Source organism: Pararge aegeria, chromosome 4, assembly GCF_905163445.1.
Source record: "Pararge aegeria chromosome 4, ilParAegt1.1, whole genome shotgun sequence".
NCBI lineage: Eukaryota > Metazoa > Arthropoda > Insecta > Lepidoptera > Nymphalidae > Pararge > Pararge aegeria.
The window spans coordinates 9,538,133-9,555,732 of NC_053183.1; the positions used below are offsets into that span (position 1 = coordinate 9,538,133).

Below are 17,600 nucleotides of genomic sequence, written 5' to 3' on the forward strand. Positions count from 1 at the left end.
AGCATAGATTCAGAGATATTTTTTAGTAGTTCAACGCACGAAATAATTTACATGCAGATGAGAACTACAATGGTGAAAAAGTCTAACAATAATGTCAAAACGGGCCTATTACATTTTTACGACTATAGTTAAACAGTTATACTAGTGGGAATAAGATGAGGGAAGACTCCTGTACACGAAGAGACTATATTCTCTTTGCTAACTGTGTGACCTGTCGCTTTTTATATTTTTTCATAATATTGTATACGATTTTGTTAAAAAAATCGAATGAAATCGAGATGAAAAAGATTATAAAAATCTTTCTTTCACAAGCCACAGAGTAATTTCTCATTTTACTGACAAAGAGGGTACAACACTAGACGCCGTGTTGGCCCCTGTTCTGTGGTTGGCTTGGCATTGCTTTTGGCAGGTGGGTTAGTTTTACAGTTGTCAAAAAAATTGAATTTGTTGATTTACTGAAAAAAATGTTGCGTTTCACCGCTTAAAAACTTGTAATATTTCAATGTTTACTTGTGTTATACTGAGTCAGTGCATCAAGTTTCCTTGAAATGGAGTCAGACTCTGCTCTTCACGGTGATATTCCCGATGGCGCGGAAATGTCCCCTTTGGTTGAAAACCAAGCCGAAACAGTCGATGATAACAATGTAGTACCCGAGGAAGCTGAAGATGCTCAGACTTCAGAAGATGCAGGTTTGTTGAATATGTTTTTTCTCTCAGGCTGATTACAATTTCGAATTGCGCTTTCGTTCCAGTACTGTATTCATTTTACATTATTTTAAAAGGTTGCGCTCTCGACTCTTGTAAGAATGACTACAGTAATAAGTACATAAGCAGGCATGTCATATTGGGCAGCATTTATATATAAGCCAAGTTCAAACGTAAACAAACCAAATTAGGGTCATCAAAGTTCCAGTTTGAAATCTTAATATTAGTATGCAAACTTACACATAAACTTATAATAAAATAGTATTGAATTATTTTTATATCACAATACTTCAGAATCACTCAATTCAAATCAATGTCAAACATCAATATGGTTTGATATTAATGTATGATAACTTTTCTTTAGTCAATTTTAAAATAAACTTTGTTAGTCTGAGAGAAGTTTACTAATGACCACTTGAACCATTGTGTTGGTTGCTTGCCTAGTGACCAATGCATATGCTTTGTTATTAAACTTTCTTTTTGGAATTTGGCTAAGTTTAATACTTATTTAACATTGTAATTTCTTTCAATACACATATATGTTTGTTATTGTACAAATGTTAAAATAATTATAAAACGCAAGCTAATAGAAATATTGCGTATTAATATTTGGTTAGGGAAAAAGTATCTTTGCATTTTTTAAGAAAATTCAAAACATTTTTTTGAATATAGTATATTTACATTTAACTAGAGTATGAAGGTACCATTTTCTTTGATAACTTATTGCCATCTTGTAGGTATAGACATAATCCCATTGCTATAGAAAAATCTGCCATAAGTCGTTTTGGTAGTCCTCTTGCAATGTTAACCCGACACTGCCTAAAGAATTCTGAAGAGACCGAAACAGATGGAAATCTGAAGGTGCAAGGTCAGGACTATACGGCGGATGCTTTAACACCTCCCAACTCGATATTTTTTTTCTGAATGGCTAATGATGTGTGACGTCTAGCTTTATCATGATGGAAAACCACACCCCTTCTGTTGATTAATTCCGGCTGCTTTCTCTCAACTTCTTGCTTTAATCTCATCAGTTGTTCTCAGTAGAGTTCAGAATCAATAGTGGTGCCTGTTGGTAACAGCTCATAATGAATAATGCCCTTCCAATCCCAACACACAAAAAGCATCACCTTGTTGCAAGTTAACCTGGGTTTGGCCACAGTCTGTGAAGCCTGACCGGCCACCAACCACACCACGGTTTTGACCACAACCTTTTTCACACTTTCTTGTCATACATGATCCGCTTCTCATTACACCAGTTATCAGCTTCTTCAAAAATGGTTTGGTTTCATTACATTGTAATAAAGAATCACAAATGAGTACACGGTTTTGCACGACTCATGATGCGAAGCATCAGAGAGTGCTTTACGATTTAAAAATTTTTGTTCGCCTCATTTCGGCGGCTATTTTATATTTATATTTTATAGCCTTGTTAGTTCACGGAATCAAGACATTTTGCATACTATTGTCGAGATAAATTAATGGAGATTAATTCCATACTTTTAAAAAATTTATTTATTGCAATAGAATTGGAAAAAAACACCAAAATAGGTCAAAATATTTTCCTGTCCGTCATGTGTGAAACCCGAAAACACTTGTGAGAAAATCCATTATTTGAGTTAAATTTTAAAAAAAATTTCTAATCGACGATTGTAGGTCACTGAATGCGAATGATTAATTAATTCAGTGTAGTTTAACTGCAATTAATAAAAAACGAAAACTGCAAGACTGTATATCTATATATATCCATGTAAAATTAACATGGATGGTGATATATCTATATCTATAGATATTATGTACATTTTATTCCACCAGGGGCGCCTGTGCATCACTTTCCTAGTAAGCTGTTTTAAATTTTTATTTTTTTATTTTGAACGACTCATGTGTTTTTTTTCGTTATTTATTGACAAATAATTGGATAGCTATTTTATTAATGAGTCGTGCACTTTTGGATTTTCCAAATTTTATTAGGTTTCTTTCAGTGAGCTCTGATGAGTTTTTTTCAAATGCGCCAAATCTGTTTTGTGGTCAATTCCCAGTTCTTCAGCTATGTTGTAACTATAGATATGCCAATCTTGCTCCATTTTTCAAAAATGGCATCTATTTTATCCGTAATAAGGCATCCAGAGCAAGTTGCATCTTTGACACCAAAATTTCTGGATTGAAAACACTTAAACCAAATTTGTCCTACTCTCACAGACGCTGCATAAACATCGCAAATTTTTTTCGCGGCTTTTGTTACATTTTTACCTTTTTTGTAGTAAAATTTTAAAATGTATCGAATTTCTTCATTAGATTCACACATTTTCCTCATTTGAATTTGGAATTATCTTCTTTAAAATTTAAACTTTTAATTATAGCAAAACCAGCTAGATACAAATAGTATAGCCAAAGAGATTTTATTACAAGTTCATACATATAGACTTTTTCCCAAACCTATTATTAAGGATTACATATATGATAAAAAAGTTTGGGTATTAATTGCTCCAACTTCATAGATAAACATTAACTAGACTGTGAGATTGTGATAAAAAAAACCTGGTTAAGTTTGTTTTGGACTCTTCTTAGACCAAGGTGTGTTTGGAACCCTCCTAGTTTTAGTTTTACGTTAACAAATGCTGTTATAACGGTCACCTAACATTAGTGTTAACATGTTAAATGTAAGAACACTTCATAAGTGCCTATGGTAAGGTCTACATGAATAAAACATTTTTAAATTTCAATTTGAATTTGAATTAATATGTACAATTTGTATACAGCAACAAATGGGGCTGCACCAACAAGCAGCAGTGATGTCCTGGATTTGGAACCCATTGCAGATTTGCCTGAAAATGAAGAACAGCATGCTGAGCCAGGTATCCCAGTTTCTAAGATTGTGCTTTATTAATTTTGATACTATAATAATAAGTAAAATGCTTTGCTAAATGTTTGCTTCACGACAAAACCTTTTGGATGTTAAAATGTGTTAAAACAAAACACTTCAGTACTATTCAGACTTTCTGCCATGTTTATAAGTCTGTCTGTATTATAAGTGGGTCTATGATTTTATATATTGGCCAGTGTATCCTAGGATATAAACTTTATATTCTGCAGGCAGGTGAAATTATGGCTAAACAATGCACAAATAAAAATAGTAAAATCAACTACTTTCAGGGGCTGTTGACATTAAACTTTCATATTTCCTAGCACTATAAAAATCATCTGAATGAATAAGTTGACAAACTCCCTGGCTTAGTGTTGAGCACTGTGGTTTTAAGTGTGAGGTTTGCAGAGGCAATAATTGCAGAATTTATAATTTCTGAATTTTCCCTGGTTTGGTCTGTTGGGACGCTTCACCTGTGGCTAGTTACCACCCTACCAACAAAGATGGGCCGTAAAGCGATTTACTGTTTCGTTATTGATTAGGGGTATAGGTTTAATATAACAGATTAGCACTATACTATCTCCAAGATATGCATCATCACTAACCAGCAGGTAAGATTGCACTCAAGGGCTAACTTGTAGTGGAATATAAAAGAAAAGAAGATGGCTGGGATCTTCTTGGCTTAGTAGAAATATCAATCTGTCTATGTTATAAACATAGCTGGGTTTGTTCATCTATTTATATATACAACTATTGAGCTTAACTAAATTTTAAAAAGCTATAGAAACAGTTTAGCAACTGCTATCTTTTTAATCACTAATTAATTACCTAAATGAAAATTTTATTAATAGTTTTCCTCTGATCACATAGCAGATGCAGATCCAGAAGAAGAAATGGACATAGATGATACAACTCCAGGGACTGTTGGTGACGAGTCAGCCTACATTGGGGATAACTGTCTATCAACACCAGTAAGAAAATTCTTGTTTCTCTATGCTATTCTCTGCATGTGAGGCTTGGTAATTGTGGTGATTGTACACTATCGTAATGCTTTATTTAAACATGGAAGGGCTGTTACAAGAAATCTTGCTTTGGCGATAAGCTGTCCTTGTGTACTATGTATTAGTACAAGTGTAAAGGGTTCTTTTTTATTCAAACTAATAGAGATTTAAATAGAATACACATATACATCGAGCAAACTTTATTACTGGTGTAAAATTGCACTTTCTTGTTGTAAATTGTGTAATTGAAGACTCTTCAATATAAAGGACCATTTGATTATTTAATAGGCTGAAACTGAGGAGAACTCTTTACAAGATGACAACCAATTGGAACCTTTATTAAAGGAGGAAGGAATAGACGAGGGAGAGGGAGTCGAAGGAGCCCAAGAGGAGTCCCCAGATCAGTCCATAAGCTCCGCCATGCCCATTGAAGGAGATGGTGCTCCACTGATACAAGACGGTATGTTAATCTTACTCAGCAACAGGTTTGTATCAGTGCCCAGGTTCATAATATTTCTTCTACTTTGCTTGGATGTGTTGAGTATATGTAACACATTCCCTAGAACATTTTAAGGCTACATTTATGTACGATTGTGCCCGCGACTTCGTTCGCGTGGACTTAGATGTTCAAAAAACTCTCGAAAAGTTTTGAATTTTTGGAATACAAATATGGGTTACTGTCTCAAAAACCCATGAGAAACCAAGGGGCAGATAGCTAATTCAAAAATTGTATGGGGTAACTGGTGACCTCGTCTTGATCTGCAAGCCGATTGATAGAGCTAAACTGCACATTGTCCCCATCAACACGCATCGAAATGGTGTTGTTTTTTGGAGCAGCTTGATCGTTTTGAGTGGTTGGCACGCACACGCAAGTAAGCAAACAGACAGACAGGCAGACAAACAAAAAAACAAACAGACAGACAAATAGAAAAACAAACAGGCAAACAAACGGGCAATCAAACGGACAAACAAACGGACAGACAAACAGGCAGACAAACAGGCAGACTAACAAACAGACAGACAGACAAACAGACAGACAAACATACAGACAAGCAGACAGACAAGCAGACAGACAAACAGACAGACAAACAGACAGACAAACAGACAGACAAACAGACAGACGGACAAACAAACAAACAGTCTCAAGGACTAATGAAAGGAGAAGGCCATACCGTAGAGACATAATGCGTGTCCGGTAGTTTCTCGTCTTGATGACTTCGTCCATAATTCCACAGACAAAACCCTCGGTTTCCCCAAATAGGTTACCGAACTGTAACCAGGATACAGATGCGATAACTCCTTACTTTTTCATACCGCCACACGATCTTACACGAGTTACTAAGTACTTGTGGCTTGCGCCAGTTCTCTTGGCCAAGGAATAGCGGAGTAACACCCTTATCTAATGCAATCATTCACATCATTCACAATCATTTTATTATCGTAGAAGAGTCGAGTACAATGGATGAAGATATGGGTGGTGGTGAAGGAGTAGCCAGTAGTGATGACGTAAATGATATTAGCAGTGCAGCACAAGAAGTACTTAGTACAGGAATCAGGTACAACAAATTCATTGTCTTTTTTTATTGGAATTTAGTGAATTTAATTTAATTGTTATTCCATTAAAAGTTAGCCCTTGACTGCAAAATCACGTAAGTGATGATGCAGTAAGGTAGTAGCTGGCTAATCTGTTAGGCAGTATGGCAGTCATTTTACACCCCTTATCAGTTTCTACACAGAACCGGAACGCTTAATCGCTTAGCGGCTCTTCTTTGTCGGTAGATTGATAAAAAGCCACAGACTCCCAGACCAGACCAGAGATAATTCAGAAATTATAAATTCCCAAATTGCCCCTGCGTGGCCTCGCATCTTAACTTAACGCTGCGCAAAATAATATAAAAACATGCTTTTGCCTACATACCGAAATCCATTGTAAATTGTCAAGGCCAATCGCCTATATATTAGTTAATTGTTTTGTGATTTCTTGATACCATAATATTTTGTTTAGGACGAACCTGAAGTAAACATAAAAGTTATTAAATGAAGTTATATTTTTTGTTGCTTCAAGGTTAATAAATAAGTTTGATTTCATCTAATGGATTCATGGTTCATGTTGAAAGCAAACTTTTATTCAGTTCTAGCACAACAGAAGGTGGTGCAGACATATCAAGTAGTGGTCAAACGGAAGCTGCTCTCATATCTTCAACCGCTAACGGCCCGGCAGTGCTTCATTCCTTCTCTGTGCTACCTCAAGTGCAACCGACGAATGAGTAAGTCAAATTAAGATAATAAAAATAAATTGTTACAAATTTATTATGTCACATAATATGTTGAAAAGTAAGCTACACATCATATCTCACAAAACCTGAAAATATCTCTCCAATCGTTACTAAAATTATAAATTTGCAAGTGTGTTTGATTTTTTGTTTGTTCGTACTTTCTTTACGCCCTCACTACAGACAGACTTAACAGAGTTAGTTGAAAAGATGGAGAGTAACTCTACTCTACTTTTTATCCCAGAAAATTAACAGTTCCCACGGGATTTGTAAACACCGGGATGTTTAAGAAACCGTAATAAATGCTGACGAAGAATGCAGTCAACAGTAAATATTGAAAATAATTCACTAAGTGCAAAATGTAAATTGTGATATTGAATTTGACAACTCTTCACACATGAACTGTCCCGGTCGCATCAATAATTGTCACTACATTTCTTTCAATTTCAATGTTGAAGGCATGCGAAGGTGGCTCAGGCATGATCTCAAAAAACCCTGGTTGCCTAATAAATTCTAATTGTGTAAAATATTTATGGATAGAGCCCATCCAGGGATGTTTCACTTATTTCAGCCGCCAAACAGCAATGCTATGTTTTGGTTTTAAGGTATTTTGATAATTGCGATGTTCCAGTTTTATGCAATTCACTGTGGTTAATGTTGTGCTGTAATAAGTTTGGTCCATTACGGCTGGGGTGGCTGGGCTGCACTACATTTCTCTCTTCGGAGAGAGGACTTAATTTTATCTCCTACCACAGCTTTATAAATTCTCCCGCCGTTGCGGAAATAATATCTGGTCAATATATGTGTAATAATAAAAGCGGGTAGAACTGTCCTATTCCCTGTTGCCACACTTTGTTAGGCAAAATATTTGTAACCTGCCTATGCTTAGTGCTGACCCGTATAAGTATAAGAGTTTTGCTTAGGTTCAATGACGCTGACACGTCTGAAATGGAAGGTGCGGCGGACACGATGCCCTCGGTGAGCGAGTCTATGCCTCTTCTCACCATGACAGCGAATGGATCTGCGTTGCTTTCACCCAATTTACTTCAAGGTCAGTTCAATACAATGAATCCAACCAATCTTTTTTAGATTGTATCAAAATATTCATCTGTCTGCTTTATAACAGGAATGTTCTAAAGAATTAAACAAATATACTACAACAATACACACATGGCTAGCCCTAGATGCATTCTGCCACGGCTTGCAAATTGTTAAGCGATCTCCTCTCTGTATTGCAAGTTGGGGTTGTTCAAGATAAACAAATAACCTAAAAACTGCAAGTGACGATGCAATCTAAGATGATCTCTGAAAGGGGTGTGGCACCTATTTTAAACCTCTACGCCAGTGGCGTGTATAGAGGGTATGCACAGGGTATGCAGGTGATATAAAATGAAGAATACCTCTAGTACGATTTATAAAAAACTTAAGGATGGGCATTGTAAGAGTTATAAAAAGTCTACCCTTGAGTATTTATAACTCGTATTGGAGATTTTCTTCATTTTATATCATCTGCTAACCACAGGCTATGCAGATGATATAAAAAGCGTGCAAACCCTCTCTTCACATATTAAAAACCAATTTTCTGGTCAGTAAACAGCTACAATAAGTAGCACCATTTGAGCAACGGAAAGATAAACAACATAATGGATGGAGTATAATGAGTTATACTATTTAGGGATATTCCAAAGCGAGGAAGGAGGCGCAGCGAGCGTTTCCTCCTCTGGAACGGAGGGTGCTGGTGCGGAGGCGACGGGTGCAGGCGAAGGGGATGGAGCCGTGAGCAGCTCTGGCCCCGCTGCCGCCGGTGCTAACGGAGCACCGCCAATACCGCCCACGGACGCTGCGCATGCGCTCGCCACACTAGCCAGCGCCGCTTTACATCATCAACACGAACAGGTGAGTGTGAATTGGAGCTTTGTTGGTAAGCTTGGCCATAACAATAAGAAGATATGTTTCGGAGAGTGTGCTCAAAAACTATTTGATCTAGTTCCCCCCTCGCCTTTTTAAAATCGAACCGCGAGGCACCGTAAGGATCTGCATCCCTACGTGGTCGATATACCGCGGACGCGTACGAAGCGCTTCGCATCTTGGTTTCTGATCCTCACCGCTAGGATCTGGAATGCAATTCCAGCTTCCATTTTCCCCAGTTCGTACAATATGAGTACCTTCAAATCAAGAGTGAATAGGCATCTCTTAGGCTGCATCATCGCTTACCATCAGGTGTGATTCAAGTGCAGTTAAGCTATCGTCTATAAACACAAAAAAAAAACATCATTCTCCGAACTGAGTGCCGTGAGATTTTTCAACTACGTTTACGTTTACATTTATATATTCTATCGCGTGAAAGTTACCACGGTTTATACACGGTGGCCGGTCAATTGACGTCACAAAAAAAAATTAAGGTCCAACTCATGAGAATTCAGCAAAAAAAAAAAAACTAAAAAAGTATTTTGATTTTTTTTAGAATTTTTTTAAGATGGTCATGTCGAAATTCCTCAAAAAATCGAAAAAATTATCATAACTTCGGGAACCCCACAATATTCCGGACCTACATTTCGTTTAATGACGTCAACTGACCGGCCACTGTATAGAAGGAGCGTCAGCTCTAGTTACAGTAATAATAATAATAATAAATATACTACGACAATCTACCATCTTTCTATCGCCATCTAGCCCCGAAGTAAGCGTAGCTTGTGTTATATGCTAAGATGACTGATGAATATTTGTATAAAAAATTAACATAAGTACTTACAAAATACAGATAAACACCCAGACACTGAAAAACATTAATGTTCATCACACAAACATATTCCAGTTGTGCCCACTGCACCAATCGGCCGTCGAATACAATACTGGGACACTGTACTGACGTTAGATGGCGCTGTTTAGATACTTACCATATAATTAACTCTCACGCGATCGCATTAGTAAACGTAGGTAGAAAAAACTCATACTTGCATTCTGGTTTCATAATTGATGACAAAAGTCCGACCGTTCATTCTTGGATGTTATATATACCACCTGTTTGGAACCCTCGTAGCATTAGTTTTAAGTTTACGAAGATCGATATCGCCATCATCTCACTACCGTGTACACTTTTGTCATGTAATGTACGCATCAAAAGTGCCATCTGATATGGGCTTACTTGAATAAAGATATTTTTGACTTTTGCCTGATAGTACTATTTTGTTGCTTGTTACAGGCAGAACCTGAGGATCAAAAGCCAGTCAATGATGAAGATGCGTGGTACACTGTGGGCTTTGTGAAAGGAACCACATTTACGGTAAGATTTTTTTTTATTTTTTATTATTGTATTTATATGCAAATTTTGCGGGTTTCAACATAAGAAACAGCGTTGTGGCACCAATAGCGATCTTATCATAAAGTTCAATCAAAATTTACGAGCTATTTATTTTGAGTACAACTTAAATGTATTATATAGTTTTATTGAGTTATAGAAGATTTCCTTGTATTATAGGTAGTTCAATCCCGGAAATATTGAATATATTAAAAAACGTATATGTAATAATTGGGTTTGTTCTAAAGCCTTGTTTTGCGAGTCGGTTCAAAATATTCTTCATACTTTTATTAATTTCCCGCACTATTAAAGAAATGATTCATAAAAGGCGGCCAATGTCGTGTCAGGGCGAATATTGTGCGAAATAGATAGAACGAGATTTTTAAGAAAAAATATTTTCTTTAATGGTGCGTATTATACGTTAATTTATGGTACATTTTCAGGTGCACAATTACATATCGGATCCGAACGTTGATATATCGAATCTATCGCTGGACAGTATGCCGGATTTCGCAACTTTACCTACATCACCATTGGAGCACGGCACAGCATACAAATTCAGAATTGCCGCTATAAACTCTTGTGGGCGAGGAGAGTTCAGTGAGGTGAAGAGTTTTATCATTATATTTATTCTAGATCCACTAACTGCCTATTTAGTGGGGACAGTCGCAAGTTTTCGGTTCGATTATCGGGTTGAAGTCTGCCCATCAGCATTTGACCCGCGTGGTGAACTAAACCCTTCAAATATAATCCTAATTTTATGAAGGCTCTTTAGTGGATTAGTTTGGGTTGATAATATTTTTACTTTTCGCTTCGACACCGGAACATCCTCAGGAGGTGTTGACTATTTACAATGAATATTTAAGCAACGATAATTATGGTGGGCTCCGTGCATATTGCCGAAGATCTGTTTGGTGTGGAGTATAAAGATTGAAGAAATTATAAATTATACCATACAGATTCTCCTGTTTTTCGCGAAGTATAGCATATTAAGCTTAGAATCCCGCAGAGTAATGCCTTCTTCTATCCAATAATTATTCTACGTATGTTGTATACAACGTGTTAATGAAAACCGATATAATACTTCACAGGATTGAGGTACATTATATACTATCTCTGAGATTTATTTATGAAACCGAAAAACTTTGAGTAAACCACCAAAGTTTTAACTGAAAGACCGGCCGAATATACGGCCTTAAAATTACATGCAAAATTAAAATCAAATAACTCCTGTCACTTAATTAGGTATGCATCACGTAGCGTAGGTACTATGCACGTGTCGAACTTTTACGTTTAATAGGGTTGTCAATAAGTAAACACTTAGAATGTTTTGAATTCGTTTGTATGGAAAAATAAATATGCTTCTTTTGATAAAATATTTTCACAGAGAATTCCTTATGAAATATACTAATGCATCCTTCAATATTATTTCGTAATTCTGTTACACTTTGTATATGTCAAATTGTATTAACAGGAGTCAGCATTTAAAACGTGCTTGCCCGGCTTCCCGGGCGCGCCGTCCGCTATCAAGATCTCCAAGTCGGTGGAGGGGGCGCACCTGTCCTGGGAGCCACCGCAAGTCGCCGCTGAAGGCATCTTCGAATATTCAGTATATCTCGCAGTACGCTCTAACTCACAACCTAAGGTAATCATCATATCAATCCATTTACCGGCCCACTACAGGGCACCGGTCTCCTCCCACGATGAGAAAGGGTTAAGGCCGTAGTCTGCCGCTGCCCCAGTGCGAATTGGTGGACTCCACACACCCTTGAGAACATAACTCTGGCATGCAGGTTTCCTCACGATGTTTTCCTTCACCGTTGAAGCAAGTAATATTTTAATTACTTAAAACATATAAAACACAAGAGATTTATATATATTAAGATATAACGCGCCTCGGCTCCCACACCAGACCAGTCCAGAGAAAATTCTGAATTCATAAGTTCCCAAATTGCCCCTTTAGCATTTTGATTTTTACGAGGTCCTGCTTTCTATTCCCGGGTCCAATAGTGTTAGGCCTTCCGTTTTTTCTGTCACAAAGTTCTCAGTACCACCAGCGCGGAGTTAGGAAATTAGTAAGATCCTACTGGTAAACATAAGCATCAATAATGGCCGTTTTCACTAAGCTTGCGTAATGATTTAGGCGATGTTTGTAGAAAAAAAAACGTTTCACAAACTCTTAGGTGATAGCTATTGGTGAACGGTTGATGTATGCCTAGGAATTTCCTTAGATAAGGCGTTACTTAATTATGCATTGCCTTGTTCGTCGTTAGTGAAATAAACAATTTTCTGTTCCTACGGGCCAACAAAGGCATAATCTAATGGCCGTTTTCACTAAATCTAGGCATCGTCTAAATTGAATGTCTAATGAGCTAGGCGATGCTTATGGACATTTTTACCAACTCTTAGGTGATAACTATTGGTGAACGGTTGATTTATGCCGAGGAATCTCTTTAGATTAGGCGTTACTTATTAAGGCATTGCCTTTATTCGTGAAAACGGGCATTGGTTTTTTAAATAAACAGTTTTCTGTAGAATTGGTATCACTTTCTCCCCAGGAGGCGTCAAAGTCGCAGCTGGCGTTCGTGCGAGTGTACTGCGGCAAGGCCAACACGTGCGTAGTCCCGCAGGCGTCGCTGAGCGCCGCGCACGTGGACTCGTCCACCAAGCCCGCGATTATCTTCCGCATCGCCGCGCGCAACGACAAGGGCTACGGGCCCGCCACTCAAGTCAGGTGGCTTCAAGGTAATTTACTTCTTATTGTAACTACTATCTGTTATAGAGTGTGTACAAACGGCTCGAGGTATATGGGCGGTGAGACAGGGGGAGGGCGCGATTGACAAGACGCACATGAAATATTCAAGGACAGATAAATCTCAGGATAACAAGTTAGAAACTGTAATTATCTGTAATCCACCTTCACATACAAAATTTGTGTTTTATCGGTTACGCACATGGCACGATATATTTTGTTCTGTGGAAAATTTCTACATTAGACATCTTTTATTAGTAACACCTACCGGTAGTAAAATTGACGCTTGTGCTGGCACGCTCTCTTATGTCGTCATGCCTCGATTCCCTTGTTTGTATTACGGAATTATAACAGAAGGATTATAGTTTTACTCTATATTTTTATCAAAGTACATTCCAATGTGAACTTTTTATGTATATGTTTAACACCTGCCGTATGTCTCGTGACATGCATGTATGCACCCTTCGCCACAGTGTATGTGTAAGTTACCGGATCTAGAGAACAGAGTGCCTAGTGTGAGATTTCTACCTGTTCGATGGCGTGAAAGTTAACTACGATTTGTATGAAATCAAAAGAGCGCTATCTAGTTACAATACTGGGAAACAGTACTTAACAAATCGTAGGTTACTTTGACTCGATTGAATAGGTAGACGTGGGTAGGCACCCAGCTAAACGACGCGTGACGTGACCTAATGAGCTAAAGCTAAGCTGCGAGAATTAAGCGACCATGAAGATTTTAATATGTTTCATATCGGTTTCTTGCATATCCTTTTATTTAATAACAAAAACCATTCTTTCAGATATTAAGTCAACGGGGATGAAAAGGGCAGGCGAAGGGCGGTTACCAGGAGCATCTCCGTCAAAACAACCAAAACAGTTAATGCACTGAATGTTTAATTCTGAGGTTTTACTTCGAGTACATTGTTGTATGAAAATATTTAAATCCACTGAGGCCTTAGTGTAAATTTTAAAATTATTTAAATTTGATTTCGTAACAGCTGGTAGGGAGGCTCTTGGTTACCACCCTACCGACACTGAAGACCCCTAAACGATTTAGCGTTCCGGTACGGTGACGCGTAGAAACCGATTAGGGGTTTGGCTTATAACAGGTTAGCCCGTTACTATCTTAGACTACATCATCACTTACCATTGGGTGAAATTGCAGTCAAAGGCTAAATTGTAATAGAATAAAAAAAACAGCAGTAACTTCATATAATACACTAAGGCGATTGTTCTGTATTTGTGTGCTTGTTGCACATTTTAATATATGTAGTACACATAGCAAGTTATATTTTCTAATAATGTTAAACAATCATAAATAATATTGCGATATCTGGTTTATTTCCCGGAGCGTGGTCGCGTGGGTGAATGAAATGTTTATGACTCGTGTTTTGATGACAGATTTATTTTTAATATGTAATAAGTGACTGATAAGATGAAGTTGTGTAAGTATCATAAATAGAATAAGTGCAAAATTATATCTGTTATGTAAAATATCCATTCAAAGAATAAACATCATTTTGAAATATTTTTTTGTTGTTTTTACACAGACCTCGAATTAATCCGGATTAGAGTAGGCGACACTGTACGGGCACCAAACTCAAGTGTATGTAAAAAAAATAAAAGATTAACTAAAGTTTTAAATTTCGAATGTTATAATATTTTGAAATATCAAAAATAAAAAGTTATTAATTTTTACTTCATAACAAAAAATTATAACAAACTAAATTTAAAACCAACTTTTGCACGTAATCGAATTACATTTTCACTTAAAAGTTTAATTTTTATGTCGATTTTTGTAACAACAGAAATTTGAAAAAAATGGTTGAATAACAATCGTATTTGAAAAATCGACATATTTTTTCTCACGCGGCTTTGTTGTTTAAATTTTTTTGACATAAATATTAATTATTTTTTAATGCCTGTTATAATATAATGTAATATAATAAATACCTGTTGCAACAAGGTTTTTCTAGGCGGCAATCCAAATCGAATGAGCCCTTGCTCATATTTTAGGAGCTTGATCAAGAACCGGCAACCGATTTAGCGATCGAGTATGTACAAACCGATTATGGTTTAATGAACCGAACTAAATAAGAAAGGCGAGATGGCAGTCAAAGGCTAACTTGGGAACTAGAAAAAAAACAGCAAGAGTTCAATGGCGCCAATTATTTTGTTGTACATAAAACACTAAACTTAACTACGTTGACATGTCTAAAAATAGTGCTATAATTTTGCAGGGTGAAAAGAACAAAAGATTTCTGTACAAAAAATCAGCACCAATGTATAGCTCTTTCTCCTTTACGTTATTCTTTTAATGTCTTAACGTGACGATGAAAATTTACTATTGTTAATTTTCGTCCAAATGAAATGATATAAGCCTAAGAAATTTGACTGAAATGAAATCTTCTAGTCCCTAGCTTTCCGGGCCGTCACTAATAGCTGCCGATTTGATTTTGGAACGCATACATTGGAACACAAGACGTATTCATCTGTCATCTTAGTATCCATAACACAAGCTACGCTTAGTTTGGGGCTAGATGGCGATGTGTGTATTGCCGTAGTATATTTATTTATTTATTTATTTACGCATTTTATTACTACTAGAGAGTTCGTCCAGGGAAGTACTGCCGCCATGACGAATTCTACCGCCAAGCATCACTGCTGTGTTCGAATTTTTTTTTAAAACTTGTGCTAAGCAGTGATGTGTTTACAAACAAAGTAGTGTTTTTTTTAAATATTTTAATCAAGCAAATATTTATAATTATACGTTACCTTACAAGGTCCGGAATCCTCAGTGCAGGAGTCTTACTCGAATTAAGTCAGTTTTTTAAATCATTACGCTCGAATAAGGAAGATTGTCATTTACCCCTGGTTTATCAGACAGAATTTTGGGTCATAATATTTGCGAGTGAATTGGTTATACTACAGGTACTGCCTATATTATAAATTTGCTCGGAATACATTTAAAATTGAGGTCGAGGAAAATAAACATAGTCTTTATATTTGGCTTTTAATACTTAATTACATAATATTATTGAGTACACTATACATTTTATTTTCTTGCTATAAAATGCTATCTATTCAAAACTCCGGTAGGCATTCCAAAAGAAAATAAAAATACAAATCATTTACATATAACTTTCGTTTTATAGAAAATTTCCTATGTTCAAGATATTTTTGCAGTTTATTATGATATTAAAGCAGTATCACTAAATGTATTGTTTGGACAAAGTTAATTTTTATTGTGTTTGATATAGCTTCGTCGAACACACTAGCCACTGCTGCACCTTGGTTACTGAAAACAAGAAACTATAATTATTATTTCACGTCACAGACCTCTGTTAGTACCATAGGATAGGTTGTTGTCAGTTTTAGTCTTTATTTTCATAAGCGCCAATTTTGCGCTGTAAGTTGTAAAGCTGTTATACGTACGTATGTACAAGGATCTAAAGGAATTACTTAAACATTTATATTGTAAAAGGGTATTTGACTGTATTAAAACTATCACTTGAGCTGCTCTAATTCTTAAAGAATATTATTTCATTATTATGAAAGATCTCTGACAATATAAAGGAACTCTCGGAACGTAGTTCAAACATTTTTAGAACCTCAGTTTTTTAACCATTGTTTCTCATGAATAAACATTTAAAGTACATTTTAATGAGACAATGCAGTTTACTATCAATTTTTAAACTTTTACAGATTTAAACGCCATTACAGTGACGTGACCCCAAAGAAGCGTTTCGCACCATTTTTATTTATTTAATGAATTTCATTAAATGATTTAATTTACCTATTGTTAGCTCTTAAATAGAAAAATGGTTAGTACAGTCCAATTGCAGTCAATTACCCTGTTCCAAAGGTAATCTACAGTAACATTTGGCGTTTCAAATGGGGACAAAATGTAAGCTTTCAATTTTTTAGGGATTGCAAGTAGGTACAAATACAATGCGGATAATAAAGGACAGACTGCCGTGGTAATTAAAAAGGTGATCTTTAACATTTTGCTAAACCTGAATTTCTGACTTTATAAAAAGTCTGTAACTCAGTTTAAAAAATATTAAAAAGTTGCGTTTTTCAATATCATGGCAAACTTTTCAGTGCTCCACGTACTATATATAGGCTTATATACATAATCTAGCTTGAATAACTAGCGTAAGGAATACGTCAAGCAACTGTGTTATATATGGACTACGGGCCTAAACCCCTTCCATTGTGGGAGGAGAACCGTGCCCATAGGCCGGTAATGAGTTGATATGATGATAATGACGATGAATTCTCTAAGCAATTTTTAGCATAAACTGCAATACACCAATTAATTGCTACGCAGTCTTTTAGGCAAGAACATGCTAAAATTATGTAAAGATCGGATGGACTAGTAGATTTACATCAGATCAAGGAACAGAATCTGACTTAAGAAATGACCAATTTGAATTTCAGAAGAGTAAAGAACAGGCATGCCTTAGGTAAGAATGGGAAAAGGGATATTTGATGACTAATTTTGAATAACTGCCCTATGATGTTCGGAAGCATTTTCTATAGTTGACGGCCGATTGGCGCAGTGGGTATGACCCTGATTTCTGAGTCCAAGGCTGTTGTTCGATACTGGGTTCGATTCCCACATTAGAACCTTAAATACTTAAACAGAAATTAATGTTTTTTTCGATATCAATTCCAAATTTAATTTTAAAAAAATATTTCCCACGAA

At 36.3% G+C, this 17,600-nt stretch overlaps 2 protein-coding genes across 17 annotated transcripts in view; one reads left to right on the forward strand and one right to left on the reverse strand.

Annotated features, from left to right (window-relative positions):
- Positions 1–385: 385 nt before the first annotated feature.
- Positions 386–14,420, forward strand: LOC120623255 (host cell factor-like). Of its 2 annotated transcripts, none has more exons than XM_039889174.1 (13): positions 386–690; positions 3,462–3,557; positions 4,436–4,536; positions 4,855–5,026; positions 6,011–6,122; positions 6,699–6,833; positions 7,763–7,890; positions 8,515–8,735; positions 10,042–10,122; positions 10,581–10,742; positions 11,612–11,782; positions 12,696–12,882; positions 13,690–14,420. In XM_039889174.1, exons 1-13 carry the CDS (start codon positions 549–551, stop codon positions 13,776–13,778), a joined length of 1,797 nt encoding a protein of 598 aa, XP_039745108.1. In that variant the 5' UTR covers positions 386–548; the 3' UTR covers positions 13,779–14,420. The 2 variants fall into 2 exon arrangements, with proteins under 2 accessions (XP_039745108.1, XP_039745109.1); XM_039889175.1 differs by having other exon boundaries at positions 12,699–12,882.
- Positions 14,421–15,934: 1,514 nt separating this feature from the next.
- The window catches only part of LOC120637759 (regulating synaptic membrane exocytosis protein 2), a 37,631-nt gene continuing 35,965 nt past the window's right edge, over positions 15,935–17,600 (reverse strand). For all 15 annotated transcript variants that reach the window (XM_039909758.1, XM_039909756.1, XM_039909753.1 and 12 more), the window contains one exon: positions 15,935–16,187. Coding sequence is in view for 1 of the 15 variants with exons in the window: in XM_039909751.1 (XP_039765685.1) it covers positions 16,185–16,187 (3 nt within the window). In the remaining 14 variants the exon portion in view is untranslated. The remainder of the gene's footprint in view (positions 16,188–17,600) is intronic.